Source organism: Squalius cephalus (genome assembly GCF_949319135.1).
Source record: "Squalius cephalus genome assembly, chromosome: 23".
NCBI classification, from domain to species: domain Eukaryota; kingdom Metazoa; phylum Chordata; class Actinopteri; order Cypriniformes; family Leuciscidae; genus Squalius; species Squalius cephalus.
Genome location: NC_137144.1, coordinates 4,262,835 through 4,283,967, shown reverse-complemented (window position 1 = coordinate 4,283,967; position 21,133 = coordinate 4,262,835). Strand labels below are relative to the sequence as shown.

Sequence of the window (21,133 nt, the reverse complement as noted above, 5' to 3'; positions counted from 1 at the left end):
AAATAAAAAGTAATAAAATAAATTATACTATGAATGTGTATTATTTTTAAAAACAGTTTTTGAAAACATTAAGAGAAAACATTTTTTTATTTGTCACTAAGTTTTTTTGGAGAGTTGCACCACATGACATTGAAACAATTGCTTCACTACATATTTTTACAAAATAAAGAAAATATGAGACTTATGATCTCCACCTTGACATTTCTACATTAAAGGAATAGTTCACCCAAAAATTTTAATTGTCATCATTTACTCACCCTCATGTTGTTCCAACCCTGTAAAACTTTCGTTCATCTTCGAAACACAAATGAAAATCTTTTTGATGAATTTTGATGAAAGATTTCTGTCCCTTTATTGACAGCTACGCAACTACCACTTTGACTCTTCAAAAAGTTAATGAACCGATTGACTAACCCAAATGAATTGAGTGGTAAAGTCCACATTTTCTCAAACTTGATGCCTGTATGATGAACATTTTTAAATCAAACGTGCTGCGTAATACGAGAATGAACCTCATTGGTTCTTGCCAAAGCTCAAACGTGCTGCGGAACACGAGAATGAACCTCATTGGTTCTCGATGAAGCTCAAACGTGCTGCGTAATACGAGAATGAACCTCATTGGTTCTTGCCAAAGCTCAAACGTGCTGCGGAACACGAGAATGAACCTCATTGGTTCTCGATGAAGCTCAAACGTGCTGCGTAATACGAGAATGAACCTCATTGGTTCTCGATGAAGCTCAAACGTGCTGCGTAACACGAGAATGAACCTCATTGGTTCTCGCTGAAGCTCAAACGTGCTGCGTAACATGAGAATGAACCTCATTGGTTCTTGCTGAAGCTCAAACGAGCTGCGTAACACGAGAATGAACCTCATTGGTTCTCGCTGAAGCTCAAACGTGCTGCGTAACACGAGAATGAACCTCATTGGTTCTCGCTGAAGCTCAAACGTGCTGCGTAACACGAGAAATGAACCTCATTGGTTCTCGATGAAGCTCAAACGTGCTGCGTAATACGAGAATGAACCTCATTGGTTCTTGCCAAAGCTCAAACGTGCTGCGGAACACGAGAATGAACCTCATTGGTTCTCGATGAAGCTCAAACGAGCTGCGTAATACGAGAATGAACCTCATTGGTTCTCGATGAAGCTCAAACGTGCTGCGTAACACGAGAATGAACCTCATTGGTTCTCGCTGAAGCTCAAACGTGCTGCGTAACACGAGAATGAACCTCATTGGTTCTCGCTGAAGCTCAAACGTGCTGCGTAACACGAGAAATGAACCTCACTGGTTCTCGCTGAAGCTCAAACGTGCTGCGTAACACAAGAAAGAACCTCATTGGTTCTTGCTGAAGCTCAAACGTGCTGCGTAACACGAGAATGAACCTCATTGGTTCTTGCAGAAGCACAAACGTGCTGCGTAACACGAGAATGAACCTCATTGGTTCTTGCTGAAGCTCAAACGTGCTGCGTAACTCAAGAATGAACCTCATTGGTTCTTGCTGAAGCTCAAACGTGCTGCGTAACACGAGAATGAACCTCATTGGTTCTTGCTGAAGCTCAAACGAGCTGCGTAACACGAGAATGAACCTCATTGGTTCTTGCTGAAGCTCAAACGTGCTGCGTAACATGAGAATGAACCTCATTGGTTCTCGCTGAAGCTCAAACGTGCTGCGTAACACGAGAATGAACCTCATTGGTTCTCGCTGAAGCTCAAACGTGCTGCGTAACACGAGAATGAACCTCATTGGTTCTCGCTGAAGCTCAAACGTGCTGCGTAACACGAGAATGAACCTCATTGGTTCTTGCTGAAGCTCAAACGTGCTGAGTAACACGAGAATGAACCTCATTGGTTCTCGCTGAAGCTCAAACGTGCTGCTTAACACGAGAATGAACCTCATTGGTTCTTGCTGAAGCTCAAACGTGCTGAGTAACACGAGAATGAACCTCATTGGTTCTCGCTGAAGCTCAAACGTGCTGCGTAACACGAGAATGAACCTCATTGGTTCTTGCTGAAGCTCAAACGTGCTGCGTAACATGAGAATGAACCTCATTGGTTCTCGCTGAAGCTCAAACGTGCTGCGTAACACGAGAATGAACCTCATTGGTTCTCGCTGAAGCTCAAACGTGCTGCGTAACACGAGAATGAACCTCATTGGTTCTCGCTGAAGCTCAAACGTGCTGCGTAACACGAGAATGAACCTCATTGGTTCTTGCTGAAGCTCAAACGTGCTGCGTAACACGAGAATGAACCTCATTGGTTCTCGCTGAAGCTCAAACGTGCTGCGTAACACGAGAATGAACCTCATTGGTTCTTGCTGAAGCTCAAACGTGCTGAGTAACACGAGAATGAACCTCATTGGTTCTCGCTGAAGCTCAAACGTGCTGCGTAACACGAGAATGAACCTCATTGGTTCTCGCTGAAGCTCAAACGTGCTGCGTAACACGAGAATGAACCTCATTGGTTCTTGCTGAAGCTCAAACGTGCTGAGTAACACGAGAATGAACCTCATTGGTTCTCGCTGAAGCTCAAACGTGCTGCGTAACACGAGAATGAACCTCATTGGTTCTCGCTGAAGCTCAAACGTGCTGCGTAACACGAGAATGAACCTCATTGGTTCTTGCTGAAGCTCAAACGTGCTGCGTAACACGAGAATGAACCTCATTGGTTCTCGCTGAAGCTCAAACGTGCTGCGTAACACGAGAATGAACCTCATTGGTTCTTGCTGAAGCTCAAACGTGCTGAGTAACACGAGAATGAACCTCATTGGTTCTCGCAGAAGCTCAAACGTGCTGCGTAACACGAGAATGAACCTCATTGGTTCTTGCTGAAGCTCAAACGTGCTGCGTAACACGAGAATGAACCTCATTGGTTCTCGCTGAAGCTCAAACGTGCTGCGTAACACGAGAATGAACCTCATTGGTTCTCGCTGAAGCTCAAACGTGCTGCGTAACATGAGAATGAACCTCATTGGTTCTTGCTGAAGCTCAAACGTGCTGCGTAACACGAGAATGAACCTCATTGGTTCTCGCTGAAGCTCAAACGTGCTGCGTAACATGAGAATGAACCTCATTGGCTCTCGCTGAAGCTCAAACGTGCTGCGTAACACGAGAATGAACCTCATTGGTTCTTGCAGAAGCTCAAACGTGCTGCGTAACACGAGAATGAACCTCATTGGTTCTTGCTGAAGCTCAAACGTGCTGCGTAACACGAGAATGAACCTCATTGGTTCTTGCTGAAGCTCAAACGTGCTGCGTAACACGAGAATGAACCTCATTGGTTCTTGCTGAAGCTCAAACGTGCTGCGTAACACGAGAATGAACCTCATTGGTTCTTGCTGAAGCTCAAACGTGCTGCGTAACACAAGAATGAACCTCATTGGTTCTTGCTGAAGCTCAAACGAGCTGCGTAACACGAGAATGAACCTCATTGGTTCTTGCAGAAGCACAAACGTGCTGCGTAACACGAGAATGAACCTCATTGGTTCTTGCTGAAGCTCAAACGAGCTGCGTAATACGAGAATGAACCTCATTGGTTCTTGCTGAAGCTCAAACGAGCTGCGTAACACGAGAATGAACCTCATTGGTTCTTGCAGAAGCACAAACGAGCTGCGTAACACGAGAATGAACCTCATTGGTTCTTGCAGAAGCACAAACGTGCTGCGTAACACGAGAATGAACCTCATTGGTTCTTGCTGAAGCTCAAACGAGCTGCGTAATACGAGAATGAACCTCATTGGTTCTTGCTGAAGCTCAAACGAGCTGCGTAATACGAGAATGAACCTCATTGGTTCTTGCTGAAGCTCAAACGAGCTGCGTAACACGAGAATGAACCTCATTGGTTCTTGCTGAAGCTCAAACGAGCTGCGTAACACGAGAATGAACCTCATTGGTTCTTGCTGAAGCTCAAACGAGCTGCGTAATACGAGAATGAACCTCATTGGTTCTTGCTGAAGCTCAAACGAGCTGCGTAACACGAGAATGAACCTCATTGGTTCTTGCTGAAGCTCAAACGAGCTGCGTAACACGAGAATGAACCTCATTGGTTCTTGCAGAAGCACAAACGTGCTGCGTAACACGAGAATGAACCTCATTGGTTCTTGCTGAAGCTCAAACGAGCTGCGTAATACGAGAATGAACCTCATTGGTTCTTGCTGAAGCTCAAACGAGCTGCGTAACACGAGAATTAACCTCATTGGTTCTCAATGAAGCTCAAACGTGCTGCGTAACACGAGAATGAACCTCATTGGTTCTTGCTGAAGCTCAAACGAGCTGCGTAACACGAGAATGAACCTCATTGGTTCTCGATGAAGCTCAAACGTGCTGCGTAACACGAGAATGAACCTCATTGCTTCTTGCTGAAGCTCAAACGTGCTGCGTAACACGAGAATGAACCTCATTGGTTCTTGCAGAAGCTCAAACGTGCTGCGTAACACGAGAATGAACCTCATTTCTTCTTGCTGAAGCTCAAACGTGCTGCGTAACACGAGAATGAACCTCATTGGTTCTTGCTGAAGCTCAAACGTGCTGCGTAACACGAGAATGAACCTCATTGGTTCTCGCTGAAGCTCAAACGTGCTGCGTAACACGAGAATGAACCTCATTGGTTCTCGCCAAAGCTCAAACGTGCTGCGTAACACGAGAATGAACCTCATTGGTTCTTCCAGAAGCTCAAACGTTCTGCGTAACACGAGAATTAACCTCATTGGTTCTCGCCAAAGCTCAAACGTTCTGCGTAACACGAGAATGAACCTCATTGGTTCTTCCAGAAGCTCAAACGTTCTGCGTAACACGAGAATGAACCTTATTGGTTCTCGCCAAAGCTCAAACGTGCTGCGTAACACGAGAATGAACCTCATTGGTTCTTGCTGAAGCTCAAACGTGCTGCGTAACATGAGAATGAACCTCATTGGTTCTTGCTTGAAAGCAAACATGCTTTAGCTTCCGTTTACCACAACTGATGTGTGAGTTGATCAATTTTTATGTGAATAAAAGCCTAAACTCAATCTGTTCAGATAAAGCGACCGAGTCGCTTCAGAATATTTGGACTATATCGCTCAATTCATATGGATTCATTTTATGATCCCTTTATTAACTTTTTGAAGCATCAAATTGGTAGTTGCGTAGCTGTCAATGAAGGGACAGAAATCTCTCAGATTTAATTAAAAACATCTTCATATATGTCCCGAAAACAAATGAAAGTAATTTTTCGTTTTTGGGTGAACTAACCCTTTAAACCATTCATTCCTTTTTAATTCAGAAATTGTTCATGACAGAGGTTTTAAAATTGAATAAATTCATAGATCCATAAAAAATGTGGCACATCATTGACTCTTCTAAAGAGAGAACCAGAAACTTTGCAAGAATAAATACAAACAATTCCCTCCACAAATACTCATTTTTATCTCACGACAGAGCAGATGTGGCTCCACTGAAGCAGCAACAGAAAAGTGAAACGTTTGTCGTACAAAGTCTAGGTTCAGAAACTGGTTGAAGGGAATGTCGCACCTCAGTGTCAGGCGGCGTCTCGACACTCCTGACCTTTACTGTGTGAAGAGGAGGAGGATATATAAGACACTCGCACACACCACAAACACGCCAACACCCAAATCCCACTTGTTATTTTCAAGTTTAAACAGGACAAAATACAGCAGATACAAACCATCAGATCAATTTTATTAACAACGGTCCAATTCGACTTGTACAGAACAAAACATGAAAAATGGCAAAAGAAAAGCGCAGTTATTGTGTTATATCTGTATAGTACACGGCTTGATCAGATTCCAGGAGAAATACTTTCATAATAAATTTGTGCACGGAAAAGAAATACAAAAACAGTCCGGCATTTATCATTTGATCATTTCTATGTCATATATCAGCTGGACAGACAAAGCATTGGTTGTGAATGATGGCGGTGAGCAGATGAAATACACTCACACGTTTTCCAGGAATAACTCGTTCAAAAATAATGTAAAAACACGTCAAGAACAAAAAGCTGCACCCAGCGCCGACAGCCATAGACAGAAAACCACCTTATAATTGATACAAACTACTTGCAAACGAATATGAAATTGAGATTGGCTTGGTCAGATACTTTTTAATCATTTTTTTAATCAAAATTAAGGATTTTTTTTTTTATTTAATTTTTTTTAAGTATCTGATCAAGGCGATCAAAATTAAGCTAAATTAGTATTACTATTATTGGTTAAATGCTCAAAAAATGGCTTAGTTTTTTTTAATTTTTTTTTATTTTAGGGTGAAATATGAACCAGACACGCATTTATAAATTAAATATAACCAAAAGTAGCTGTTTATTTCTAATGTCGAGTCCAAACGGACAATGGTTTAAATGAATATGGTACTACTAATACACAGACAGCACAGTTCAAGTAATTTGTATCAATATAAACCAATTAAAAACAGTTTGTTGAAAGAGATGATTTACAGACGGAGGAGATGAAGGACCTTGTTTCCCATGCTGCGAGTGGATAAAACAACAACTGAACTAGTACATGGAAGAATGAAAGCGTACAGGATTTGGCTGAAATCAATTTCCTCATCTTTGCAGGAAACCCGATCACAGTCATGAACTGAAGCAGGAGGATGAAAAGCACGTGAAGCTAAAAAGCCATCGAGCGCGACATCTTTTGATTTAAAGAACTTTGCCAATGTGGATACATTCAATGTATGGCCTGGAAATTATCTTTAAAAACGTCATGCAGAAACATACTAAAGCACAAGCCATTTGATGTGGTTTGAATAAAAGTGGCTATTTTTGTTAGTGAATAAGAATGTATCCTTTCCTGTCCTTGATTTTAGGAGCAACCCATGGCTGAGCAAGTCTTCTGCAAAGAAAAGAAGAAATGCCAAAGTTAAGGCAGAGTTTGCGAGACCCACAATCCTCTAGTAAAAGCACTGAGCTATTTACAGTACGGACAGTACAGCATTATGACATGAGTTCAGATTATTAAAGCACAGCTTGAATGCACAAACACTATAACCAAAGTCCACTTTAATGTCATTTTGTACAAAAGCATACAAATATAACAATAATACAAAAGCCAAATTAATTTAAAAGGCAGAGATGCACAGGGACTGTAGGGGTTACGGCTCTATTGCGGTTTTAATAGTGTGACGTCACTCAAAAGAGTGAAATTTACTGTCAATGGGGAACAAATATGGGGGTTTATGCATTAAAGCCTTCAGTGATTCAGGGAAAAGAGTTTCGAAGCTATGAATCCAGTCAAGTAGCAACTTATTCGACAATAACTGGTGTTTAGTTTCAGTACATGAGAAAAACTCAATAGTTCTTTATGCATCACAAAAGAAACAGAAGAAAAACCAATGGCTGCGAATGATAAAGCTGAAACTGTGGCGATTATGGACGGCACTGAGCTTTCCAAACCACAGAAGAGATGGACCGACTGTCAAGAAAGCTTATTTCAAAAAATTGTACGAAACACAGTGTGTTTAAAACCAACAATTCCCCCCAAACCGGCCTAGACGTGTCTGGAAACCCAATGACATACGAGCAGGGCATCAGAGAATGATCCAAAGATGTGATTGAATGACATCTACAATGTGTGTGAATCGCCAAAACCATCACTTAGATTGACAGAAAACTCTGTTAATGTCAGAATGGCACAGTGGAAACATGAATGGAGTGGCTCGTGCCACAGCCGCCATGATATAAACACAGTCCCGGGTCACCCGTCGCCCTCAGGTTTAACATCTGGATCGTTATCCTCCATGTTCTACATCTCGCGGCTCAGTTTAGACCAGTTCTCTGGTGTGAACACTTCATGACACAGAAACCCTCCCCTCGTGAAAAACCAATGACAGAATAAGCACATATTTATAGACCCAGCTGCAAAGAAAAGACTCAAAAAGAAACAAGAAGCCCATGATAAAACCAAAAAACATCAGTCCCTGTCACACAAACGACACAAGCTCTCTCACGCGGACGGGCAAGAAGGCACAAACACGCATTCATTCGATCGCTCCATCTTTGTCAGTATGCACATCTTCAGTAACTGGCTGTTTCCCAGAGTCCCTGCCGACCGAAGGAAATCAAGAGCGAAACCTCCTGCGCATCCAAAACACCAACAATAAATAAAAAAGTTCAGCTGGAGAGCGAAACCAAGTCTCTGTGACGTTAGTTGATGAAGCCGATGGAGTCGGGCGTCCGGTGGAGGCGCTCGCGGGGTGGACTCGGAGAAGCAGGAGACGACGAGGACAAGCACAGTCAGGGGAAAGAGAGTGTGTGTAGCAATTAAAACTGGGTCCCCATGTGGCCGTCGGTGTAAATGTGCACACACACACACACACACACGCACACAGCACGAGTCTGCCCCCCCCGTCACCCAGTGTCCTCCCCCGGCCCGGGACGGGGACGAGTGTGTGTCTGGGCCATGGGCTGATCCCTCTACCTGTCCTTCAGCTCCTGCGTCACACGCTTGGTGATGCGGCCGCACAGCAGACCCATGAGGAACAGCAGCAACACACACACCGCTAGCATGCTCAGGATGTAGCCCTTAGCTGGAGACGTGAACACCTGACCCGCCAGGTCGGAGAACCCTTCTGCTGGAGCCACCTGTGGAGGACAAGAGGAACAACAGTGTGTGTGTGTGTGGGAGAAACTCCTGCAAGCTACACTCGGGTGCAGAGTGTGTGTGGTGGTGGGGGGTGGGGGGTAGGGGGGGTTCATTTAATGATTCAATGAAAATAACATCGAAACTTTTCTAAAGACCGTCAGTTCCCTTCAAAGATACATTCATATAAAAGCGGGAAAAATGTTTATTCAACGACGTCAAAGCCTTTTGGAAAATCTATTTGTGGAGGGCAGTGTTGATATTGTGAACCAATGTGTGGGAAACTAATATAATTTGACAGCTATCAGTTATAGTTTAACCTCTCCATCTTCACCGTCAGGCTCTGTAACACACACACACACACACACACACATCTGTGTATCACCAGTGAAGAGTGAAAAGACCCTCTCAAACAGTGTCGCGCCGCGTTCCCAACGCTGTTTAAGCGATATACACCGGTATTGCGGTATATTAAAAATTAATATCATCACAAAAATAAACACCGGTATTCGGTATGAACCGGTAAACCGCCCAGCACTTTCTTAAACTACATCTAAACGACCCACAATATATGGCATCTGCTATATTTATGCAGAGTACATTCCTTCAAGAAATTCAAAGAGAGTGAGTGTGTACGCTTCATAAACCGTTCTTCAATGTGACAATGTACGCAATATTTTCAATGTAAATTCAGAATCATTTATGAATGTTTTGTAAATGATTAGTTCATTAACTAACCACTTATAAATGACTTAAAACTGAACATTATTATTATAAAGTGTTACCAAATACACACACAAAAATGGCATATGCAACATTTTTATGTAATATTTAATGTAAAATGCTAATGTGAGCACTATTTACAAGTGACTGACGGAAGGTTTACACACAAATTGAGTCGCATGAGGCTCGTTGTTTGTAAAATTATTCTTGAGTAAATTGTAACACTGGATTGAGTTCAGCAACTTCAAGATTTAAGTAATTTGTTAGTAAAATCTTGCTTGCGTTAATCGTCACATTTGATAGAATGCAACAATTTTTGTAAGATTTGTGCAAACTATTCATACAAACATTCAACTGTCGCATTTACTGAAGATGTTCAGATGTAAATCGCAACTATTGAAAATGTGGACATAAATTTGCATATTGATTTAAATGCAGAAACAAGAGTAAGAATTGCGTATTTGTCCATAAAATCTCTTGAATTGAATGCAAAAATTCATGCAAGATTTTCCAGGTAAATTATGCCTAGGCGCCATTTTCTTTTTTTATTGGGCATAAAATGCTAATAGTGAATGAGCGCGTGTCCTATTCACGAGTGACTGAAATTCACTACAAACCCGAGGTTTACGTGCGTTTGTGAATCTGGAGGAGAGTTTTCAGGAAGCTCCAATTTATAACTGTGCAAATAACTGTACATTTATGGATATTTTATTAATGAAGTTTACCGTTCGTAAGATTATTCTCGAGTAAAATTTTGCATTGGATTCAGTTTCATGTAATTTGTTTGTAAAACCTCGCTTGAGTAATTGTCACACCGCATTGAATGCAACAATTCTCTGACAATTTGAGCTAATTATCCGTATAAACATCTTTACAATCACTTGCATTTATGCACGATTTTTTAAATGTAAATTGCTTGTTAAACCATTCGGACGTAAAAAAAAAATTGTTCTCTTTTTGTATTAAATGCAACAATTTATGCAAGACAGTCGTTCAGAAAATCATTCTGAGGAAACGTTTTGGTAAGAATGGTTATATACAAACCTCATAATTCATGCAAAGCAGCTTTATCATTAATCCACAAACAGCTCTTAGAAGGCAGCACTGATCATATGGAGTAATACTATCCGCTTCTGACGGTCAGGTATCGGTTGTGTGTGTGCTCATGGGATTGCTCACCTTGGCAGCATAACTCCACATGTCGATGCGGTCCTGTAACCTCTTCTTGCACTCGGGCTGGAGTCTCACACGCTTGTCCTGGAGAGCCTCCATCAGACAGGACATCTCTGCACAAACACAGGGCGCAGGGGTTAATATCTGTACGGCTCAATGAGCCTCAAACCCCTCCCAGAATGACTCACGTCGTCCTCTTCCCGGCGGGATCGCAGCGCACTGGTGTTTAATGTCCAGCGCACAGGCTGTGTGGAGAACCGGATCCACAAAGATATCAGCCTTGCTCTCCTTCAGGATGTTCAGTACCTCCTACAGCGTCACACACACACACCGCAACATCTCATTAGGGGCATAAAACACTGGATGTGCATAAACTCTAAAAATGTGCATTAAAACGACGATATGCACATAAACACATTTACCAAATAAACCCCTTGATGTGCAACCCCCCCCCCCCCCCCAAAAAAAACATGACTTTTCCTCAGCAGAGTCTGTGATTGGATAACTGGAGTAACAAGCGGACCAATGGCGTCACAGCATCTCAGATGTTGGTTTGGTGTTTCTGAAACACCGGTGTCAAATTATCTTTGTAAAGAAACCTTATGGCTGAACTGGCTACTCTCTGCTGTCTCAGACGATGACATCACTTCCTGTCGGCCACCGTAACTTCTGCTGGTTGCGATTCACACCCTCACCACTAGATGCCGCTAAAACTGCACCTTTAAATTCGCATCTTCGGACGGAAACATCTAGTAAAGATTCAGAGTCGAAGCAGTCTTGCCTTTTTACAGCCCTCATGGTTGATCTTCAGCAGGTTGTACTTTAAACACTCCTCCACCTGACCCGTCTGCTCCTGCGCCGCCACCTCCTCCGCACAGAGCCGCGGGATCTGCACACACACACACGAGTGATTCAGGAGCAGAACACGTGTGTGTAGGTCAGGTTAAGGCGTGTAAGGTTATGAAGGTGTGTAAGGTGTGTGTGTGTGTGTGTAAGGTCACCTACTCACTGCACTGGAGCTGCAGCTGTGGGGTGTGTGTGTGTGTGTGTGTGTGTGTGTGTGTGTGTGTGTGTGTGTGTGTGTGTGTGTGTGTGTGTGTGTGTGTGTGTGTGTGAGTGTGTGTGTGTGTGTGTGTGTGTAAGGTCACCTCCTCACTGCACTGGAGCAGCAGCTGTGGGTGTCAGGTGTGTGTGTGTGTAAGGTGTGTGTGTTCACCTCTTCACTGCACTGGAGCTACAGCTGTGGGTGTCAGGTGTGTGTGTGTAAGAGGTGTGTGTAAGGTGTGTGTTCACCTCCTCACTGCACTGGAGCTGCAGCTGTGGGGTGTGTGTGTAAGGGGTGTGTGTGTGTAAGGTGTGTGTTCACCTCCTCACTGCACTGGAGCTGCAGCTGTGGGGTGTGTGTGTAAGGTGTGTGTGTAAGGTGTGTGTGTGTAAGGTGTGTGTAAGGTCACCTCCTCACTGCACTGGAGCTGCAGCTGTGTGGGGTGTGTGTAAGGTGTGTGTAAGGTGTGTGTGTTCACCTCCTCACTGCACTGGAGCTGCAGCTGTGGGTCGAGCCTGTAGTCGAGCGCTGACTCCTGCAGAATCACACTGATCTGACCCTCACAGTCCGGAGAGAGACGCTGCACACACACACTCTTATATGAGTCCTGCTCAGTGTTGGGTAAGTTACTCTAAAAAGTACTTCATTACTAGTTACTAATTACCTTGGTCAACAGTGTAATTAGATTACTGTACTAATTACTCTCTCTATAAGTATTTAATTACTAATTACTTTCTAAATCCAATAATCAACCTCAACCTGCTGAATAATACAAGGATAGACATGAAATGTTTTAATTTTCAAATAAATACTATAAAATTGCACTAATTACGCTTAAACTGCCCAAACAATTTAAAGAAGGCTACATAAACACTCTTTAACATCAGACAACACATTTTGATGTTAAACCCACTATTGTTTTATATAGAAGTGTTCTAGTTTACAGTCCAAACTCACGACATTTCATGCGCATTTTACAAGATGGCTAATTCGTAGGAATGCGAGTGAGCTCGCATGATTTAGCCACCGCGTGAAACGCATTCGAACTGCCGTGAGATCGGATTGGTCTATACACAGTGTTTAGCTCAATTACATCAGAAGTAACTGTAGTTCAATTACAGAAAAATTAAGAGTAATCCCTTACTTTAATTTAATTACTTGTCCCTCGAAAAAGTACAGTAACTAATTGCTTAGTGATTAGTTCCAGCAGTCACTGGTCCAGCTGCCGTCACACACACACACACACCTGGTCTGCGTATTTGAGTTTGAGGCAGGAGATGACCTGGCCCTCCAGCTCGTTGTCGTCTTTGGCTTTGTTGAGAATGTTCTGGCAGAACTTGGGGATGTCCGCTTTACAGGCCTTCCTCAGCACCGGGTTCAGGCGGTAGTCTAAACACAAGAGACGGAGTTACACCCAATCAATCAAAACCCACAGCCAATCAGAGCAGCGTGTGGGCGGAGTCTCACGGTGAGTGCACAGCACCAGAGAGTCATCTCGACGCCACTCGCAAGAAAATGGAGAAGTAACTATAATCAAATTCACAGATATTACACCATTTAAACATTATTAAAAACACATAGGCTACTGAGTTACTAAAACAGTCTTTGTCAAAGAATACACTTGTGTGTTCACAGTTTGAACGTTCTTGTTTCCATTTGTTTAATTTCAAGATCTGAGGTGAATTATCCACTGTTGCTTTTACAACCTCAAAGCTGGAGCACTAAATGATATTCAGTCACATTACACACTTTTAACATTAAATAAAGCACATAATTTTTTAGAGCATCAGGCACTTTACACGAATAAAGTAAAACTGCCGTCTCATTACTATTCATACCAATAATGGCACAAATTCAAATTGTGACGCTCCTCAAAGGGGACAATTTCAACCCGTTCTCAAGTATGGTGGAAAAAAGGTACATTAGAGTTTCATCCCATTCACACATGCTACTGTACGGACAATGATCACACAAACATTTCCTTTCTAGAATAAAATCATGGGGAATGTTTATTACTAATGAGAAAACCTTTAGTTGTGACCTTGCCGGCCTCTACTGAGAGAAATCTACAGTCCTGTTACAGGGTTCGTACAGATACTGTAAAGTTACATTTCAGGACTGTAAGGACTGTTCAAGCACTACTTTTTTTGGGTTTTCAAGGACTACAATCAGAGATCGCACTCAAACAATATATTTATTATCTTTCAAATTATAAAAAAAACGTAAAAAGTCAAATTAAAATAAACTAATGAAACAAAAGGGTACAAGTGCAGCAGAAGCAATGACTGGCAACTTTAACCATTGAAAGGACACCTTGACAAAGATATTTCCTCATTCACACTAATTTTCCTCCTATGAATATATGATTGACCTGAAGATGCATCATATACTTGGATATTTATATGGGAAATATGCATCATTTATATTATAAATATGTATAGATATTGGCTACATCTATATCAGACTAGCTGCATTATTCATTTAGAGTGTTGATTATATCTAAAAATAAATAGCAACTAAATTGAATATTTTGGGCTCTGTTGTTAATTTCAACCTTTAAAATCATAATAATGTGTAATTAAGCGCTCCCCATATAGTTTACAGCATTAGCTAAGATAGATTTTATCCTTAAGAAAATTATATTATAATTTATTTATTTAAACACGTACACATGTGTTAAAAAAACTGTTTAATTTAAACACCCCTAGCACACACACACACACATTACTATGGTAAATAATGGAGCAGCCGTCCCTCCAGCACAGCAGGGGGCAGCGTCGCTCCTGAACCCAGGAACAGCTCGCCAGGGTGGACGTGCAGGTCAACAGTAGGTCGTCAGCGTATAGTTATGGTTGCAAACTCTCGCCATCTCCTTACACTTACATTTTGAGTGTTCAAAATCTCTATTGATATCACACATTATTTTGGCCATGATAATGTAGTAAACTCTGCTATCTGCATTAATGAAGCAGGTTCCCTGTTTCACACCTCTTATTTTAAGCGAGTGATTAAAGAAACGCTCTCCATTGTGTGTGTGTGTGTGTGTGTGTGTGTGTGTGTGTGTGTGTGTGTGTGTGTGTGTGTGTGCACCTGTGTTCTGGGTGATCTGTCTCTTCGTGATCATCTGTTTGCATTTAGGGTCCATGGTCTCGCTGTTCTTGTTTTGCTTCAGACACTGTAACATGTTCTTGGCATCAGTCTCGCTGCAGAAACGCTGGAGGACAGAACAGAGCAAAGCCATCGTTCAGTTTGAAGGTCTTATAACAGGGTTTCTGCAGCGTTATTAAAATGAATGACCTGCACAAATAAAATCAATGCTTTATGAGTTGGGTAGAGCAAGATCTACAGTAACATTTAAACCATAAATGACTGTAAATAACACAATTTAAACTTAGTTTCTTTTTTTTTTTTTTTAAATGACACCGAACCTTTAAGCCTTTAAACCATTTAAAATTAAAAGTGACTATAGTTAGATTAATTTATAAAAAAAAAATAAAAAAATAATAATATATCATATCCTAAATGTTTAGATAGTTTGAAAGCGTATTAGGCCATATCACGATTTCTGCTTTTTCTTCATCTCCAAAGGAGCTCTTGAAACGATGAAGACTTGTCTGTATTTTCCTGGCCGTAAATGCGCTAAGTGTGTGTGTGTGATGCTGTGTGATGTTGTGGGATGAGGCTGGTCACCCGGATCATCTGCTTGCAGACCCTCATGAGCTGGAAGTCGAGCTCGGGGTCCATCATCTCGGTCTCCTGCAGTCTGAACACCTTCTGATGGCACTGCTGGGTCAGGTGCTTCTTGTTCTCCTTCAGACACTCGATCACCTGAGCACACACACACACACACACACACAGATGAGTATGCGGTTGCAGGTAAAGTGATGATGATGGATGATGATGATGAAGGTTTACCTGAGCGTTCCCGAACACCACGTTCTGGCAGTGCTGCTTGATGTCCTGACGACAGCTCTCGTACAGATCCGGCTCCAGACGAATGTCCTCCGACTGACACACACACACACACACACACACACACACACACACACACACACACACACACACACACACACACACACACACACATCAGAGCTCTAACCGCGCACTTCAGACCTACACATCATTATATCTGTTCAAATGTGTTTTATAGGGCTGTATGGAATGGTATGTTTTCAATTTTTTTCGTTTACAATTTTTTGGACTCATTTTAATCGTTAAATTAAATTTTAGTAATCAAAAAGCATATCTAATTAAATTCATTCATGAAACTTATACAATTTACCAACAATTTATTAAACGTTTAACAAATTAGGTTTATGGCCCTATGAAATTAATTGTTTTCTTTTTAACAACAAATTCCGTTTTAAGTTTTTTCCAAATTCTATGTTTCTGTTTAAAGTTTTCTGGAGTCCTTTTCATTTCATTTCTATGAAATGTTTTTTTTCCTGTGTTGTGCATTTACATTTTTAATCATGAAATTAAACTTTTTTTGTCAAAGTTTTGCACAACAGAGCTTTACTGTTCAAATGAAAACAGATGAAAAATTGTGATTATTCCTTAAAAAAAAAAGACGTGAGACGTAGCTAAATTCTACTGTACAACAGAAATATAATTCTAGTCGTAATTTCTTCAAGTTAAACCGAACTTTTATTTTGACAGGTTGCCGTGAAGAGCTTTGAGCTTCTGAGTGTTTATGATATATTAATGCTGGTGAAGTGACTCTGGAGAATGTTTTTGTCAAAAAAAAGTAACATTTCTGTGAATTTCCACGTTATACAGTAAATTCTGTTTCTATGACAGGATTCCGCACCGCTGAACTCAACGGCTCTAGTGTGAGGTGTGTGTGAGTGTGAGGTGTGTGTGAGTGCACTGACCATCTCCAGTTCCTCCACGCGCAGCTGCTTTCGGCACTTCATGGAGACGCGCTGCTCTTTGACCTCCTGTAACGTGTCGTTCCTCACGGTGGTACTCAGACAGATCACCACATCCACCCTGAGGACACACACACACCCCATCAGGACCTTCCCATCATGCTTCAGTGTTCACAGTCACCTCTACAAGAGCTTGTGTAGCTCATGTGACCAATATGACAAGCAAACACAACAGTCATGCCATGCGCTCACTTCTTCTTGATGTTGGGACACAGTTTGAGCACGTCCTCCTTGCAGGCCATCTTGAACTTGTAGGAGAAGCGGAAGTCCTTCATCTGGATCTGAGGATGAGGAGGAGAAACGGACGGTTGACAGAACTGTAGTGACAGAAAGAAGAAGAGCGAGTGTGTGATCGGCAGACGCACCAGCTGGAAGTGTGTGACTCCCACGGCACACTTCTCATTCATTTCCTTCTGGTGTTTATTGGCAACGAGACACTCCATCAGGTCCCCGGTGTCGATCTGGTTATCAGCCACGTCCTGCGGGAGACACAGAAGAAGATGATGATGAAGAAGAATCTTCCTCTTTAACAGAGCTGATGCATGGAGGAGATCCAGTCAGAGGATTAAGACAAATTGTATCTCAACAGCAGACAATCATATAATACATGAAGAGTAAAATTAATTCATCCATAATCAGGATTACAAGTTTAATAAAGAAACATTAATGAAGAGTTTTTTTAACTTCTAATATTTCTAAGTAAAATATAATTAACACATTGAGTTTGTTTGAGAGATCTCTCTCTGAAAAGACAGGTTGTGAATGCTCAAGGTCTGAGTCTAGATCAGTGGTTGCATAGAGAAGATTACTTCACATTTTGCGGATGGTAACAATTTTTTTAATAATCCATTTGACATTACTCAAATTTAATGAATTTTTTGTTAATGTATCTTATAAATTGGCTGATAATGTTCCTATTGGTATTGGTGAACCCTTGGATTATATATCAAGGACATTTTCCTATTATCTCTATTTTTAAGTCACCTGAGAAACAGGAAATAAGTGAAATTATTGATGACTTAAAAATATCTTCAGTGGGTCATGATAATATTTCTGTGTTTCTTGTCAAACAGGTGAAATGTTCAATATTGCACCACTTGCCAGAAGATTTAAAAACAGCAAAACATATTCCTCGGTTTAAAGCAGATGATCCACAATGTTTGAACAACTATAGACCTACATCTATTTTGTCATGTTTCTCAAAACTTTTAGAGAGAATTGTATATAAACAGATTATTTTTCATCTAGATTCAAACCTCATTCTTTACGAACATCAGTTTGGTGTCTGTAAAATCCCTCTACTTATGTGTCTTTGCTTCACCAGACTGACAAGGTTACCCTTGCACGTGAAAACCATGAATTTACATGTAGTATTTTTATAGATCTGTCAAAAGCTTTTGCTACAGTTAATCATTTCATTTTATAGGAAAAGCTGTATAAATATGGGTTTGCTGACGATACAACGTTAGTTTTCTCTCATTCAAATTTTAATTTATTGATTAAGAATGTAAATGCTAGTTTAATTGATTATGCTAATTGGTTTAATTTAAATAAATTCTTAAAATATTAATAAATCTTATTTTATTATTTTTAGTGGTAAAAAATGATAACTTAAGAATTTATCAAAAATTACAATTAAGAGTTTGTGTTGATGAGAGGCTGAGTTGGAGGGAACACGCAGACTATGTGAAAATGCATAAATCTACCGGTATAATAAGGAGAGTTAGGCATCTTGTCACTACAGAATGTCTTCTTACTCTTTACTATAGCTTAATTCATCCATATCTCTCATATTGCAATATTGTTTGGGCAAGCACTTTTCCTACTACTATAAAAATTTTTTAAAAACTCCTTCAGAAACGTTTTGTTTGGATTGAACCCGATCAAATGCATCATCTGTGCCTTTCAGAAACTTCAAGTTCTTACTATTTATGATATCAATATTTCTCAAATATGTATTTTTATATATAAGATATATTCAAGTGACGGTAACATTCCAGAGCAGTTTAAGATGCATTTTAGAGTAAATTCACAGGTTCACCGTCACTCGTCAATACACAGATTTTCATCTTCCAAAGTTTCTCACTTGTAGAGGTCAATACTCAAGATTTATGGGTATTAAATTATGGAATGGTTTATCGCATCTAGCAAGAAAATGTTCATGTCTAATATATTATAAAAGATGTATAAAGTAGGGCTGCACGATTAACCTTTATCGCATCGATATTGAGGTTTTAACTCCCGCAATAACCTAACCTCAGGAGTCTGAGGTTTTTTTCCCCGCCTCTGACATTTGAGTGACAAACCTATTAGCCAATCAAAATGGTTGAATCTTGCGTTCCTGGCTTGCTGGCCAATTAGAAATGGCAATGGAAACAACAAGGTTGTATGCAGTGCACCGGCTTTCTGTCAGCAGCAAAGCAGCTAAGGGGCTGTTTACACCTGGCCACTTCATGCGTTTTCTCAGATGGGATAGCTATCCGATCGTGAAAAGACCAGGTGTAAATTAGGGCTGGGTATTGGCAAGGGCCTCACGATACGATACATATCACGATACATGGGTCACGATACGATATATCACGATACGATACAATACAATACATATTGCGATATATTGCAATTATTTTTTTTTTTAAATCAAAAATGTAATAAAAAAGAAAGAAATAGAGCTGAATATACAACTTTTTATGTACCACCTGGGGTATTCTGGTATGTGTATCACATTATATTGATAACTCAGCAGACAAAAACTTAAATTCCAATTTATTCGCAAAGGTATTTGCATTGTGTCGAGTGTGTCTGCGTGCGCGAGCGACAGTGCGCGAGAGACGGAGTGTGTCTGCGCACGAGAGAGACCGAGTGTGCCCCAGCATTATTGGTACATAACATTATATACTATAAGAGGCATGGAAGTTCGATTAATGGACAGCAATAATCAGTACTACAAACGTCTTGTTTTGAACTATTGTTTATAATAATTTAATTGTTGTTTTTATTTATATTGTTGTCCATTAATCGAACGTCCATGCCTCTTATATAATATTTATATATTATTATTACATACATTCAATCTTATTTAATCCTCCATATGGAAGTTTATGTGCTCGAATTATTTATATTATTAAACAATAGTTCAAAACAAGACGTTTGCACTGATTATTGTTGTCCATTAATCGAACTTCCATGCCTCTTATATAGTAATTATATTACTATGTATGTACCAGTCCAATACTAATCGCTCGGACTCGGTTTCTCTCGCGCGCAGACACACTCGGTTTCTCTCGCGCGCGGATACACTCGGTCTCTCTCGCGCGCGGATACACTCGGTCTCTCTCGAGCTCTGTTGCTCGCTCGCGCAGTTCGCTTCGCTTTTGTCCAGTCCGGCGCCTCATACAACTGGACAGTTGAGTGACAGTTGACAACTGTCGTGAGTCAGCGACAACTACAGCAGCGGCGGAGGAGGTCGTTTGACGCACACAGAGGGATTTGATGAATTTTATTTATTTTTTTAAATATCGATACTAGAGGTTGAAATATCGATACACTATCGTGAAAAAAAATATCGCGATAGTTAGCTGTATCGATATTTTTGCACAGCCCTAGTGTAAATGCCCTCCGAAACGCATTCGAGACGGATTTGAATCCGATCGCTCAAACCACTTCAGGAGGAGGTCTGGGCCGCATTCCAGACGAAACTGGACAAGTGTAAATGCATCTGGTTGTTGAAACCACATATGTAAATTGTACTCCTCCCAAAAATGCTCAAATATAAACGTGTGAGAGCGTGTTATAGGCTATATCCGCCTATATGTAATGTAATAGCCAGATATGACGACGCTACTGGAACATGCGCGTCACCGCAGATGAGAAGCTGAGCATCTATTCATTAAGCCAACGTGCAAACTATCGCAAATCAAAGTGAAACTAAGTCGCAGACGCTTAACACACAATCAACATCATTAAAAGTAGAGAAATGAAATGATCTTGCCAGGGCTGTTGCCGCTCTCTCTTATTGCGGTCTTTGATTTAGAAATTTTTAGCTGATGATCAATAAAATGCAGCTCATATCTGTTGCTTTCGTGACGGGCACTCCATTAAATCTGCATATAGCGCGGGAATTGAAGATCGGATTTAAATCCGTTTCGCAAAAACACATTTATGTGACCAGGTGTAAATGGAATCGTTTTGACAAATCAGATAGCTATCCGATCTGAGAAAACGCATTAAGTGGCCAGGTGTAAACAGGCTCTTAACACACAACGTGTCGTGTACCTCGAATTGTGCCAATAGAAAAAGCTTGTAACTGCGCAGAAATGGCCGAAGGCACTTCTTCGGTGACGGGAGAGGAAGCGGGGGAACACTTGTGGTTAACAAGAAGGGTGGTACTTCAGCTGTTTGGACTTATTTTGGATTCGCGAAGAACGACGTGGAGCAAAAGAGTGCTAAATGTAAAATATGTCGACGTGCCGTGGCCAGATCCAGAGGAAACACTACCAATCTATTCTTTGGTATTTAGGTTCAGGTATTTAATAATCACGAAGCATCAAACAATCTCATTACCTCAATCACTATGTATGTAGTTTATTTAACCCTCTGTGTCGTAAAAGTAACATATTTTATTCATAATTTTAGGTTTTATGCACTTAAAAGTATCGAACGCAAAAATCGAAAATCG

General features: G+C 41.0%; 1 protein-coding gene across 3 annotated transcripts in view; it reads right to left on the bottom strand.

The window, feature by feature from the left end:
• Positions 1–5,650: 5,650 nt before the first annotated feature.
• Positions 5,651–21,133, bottom strand: part of glg1a (golgi glycoprotein 1a) — a 40,381-nt gene continuing 24,898 nt past the window's right edge. For 2 of the 3 annotated variants that reach the window (XM_079859007.1, XM_079859008.1), the window contains 13 exons: positions 16,824–16,937; positions 16,651–16,739; positions 16,402–16,519; positions 15,443–15,535; positions 15,218–15,355; positions 14,618–14,741; positions 12,774–12,916; positions 12,006–12,107; positions 11,264–11,371; positions 10,671–10,791; positions 10,489–10,595; positions 8,425–8,588; positions 5,651–6,840 (listed from right to left, as the gene is read on the bottom strand). In XM_079859007.1, coding sequence (XP_079715133.1) covers positions 6,774–6,840; positions 8,425–8,588; positions 10,489–10,595; positions 10,671–10,791; positions 11,264–11,371; positions 12,006–12,107; positions 12,774–12,916; positions 14,618–14,741; positions 15,218–15,355; positions 15,443–15,535; positions 16,402–16,519; positions 16,651–16,739; positions 16,824–16,937 — 1,488 coding nt within the window. In that variant the 3' untranslated portion in view covers positions 5,651–6,773. Of the gene's footprint in view, positions 6,841–7,250; positions 8,589–10,488; positions 10,596–10,670; positions 10,792–11,263; positions 11,372–12,005; positions 12,108–12,773; positions 12,917–14,617; positions 14,742–15,217; positions 15,356–15,442; positions 15,536–16,401; positions 16,520–16,650; positions 16,740–16,823; positions 16,938–21,133 lie in introns of those variants that run through there. The other variant, XM_079859009.1, reaches the window with a different exon arrangement.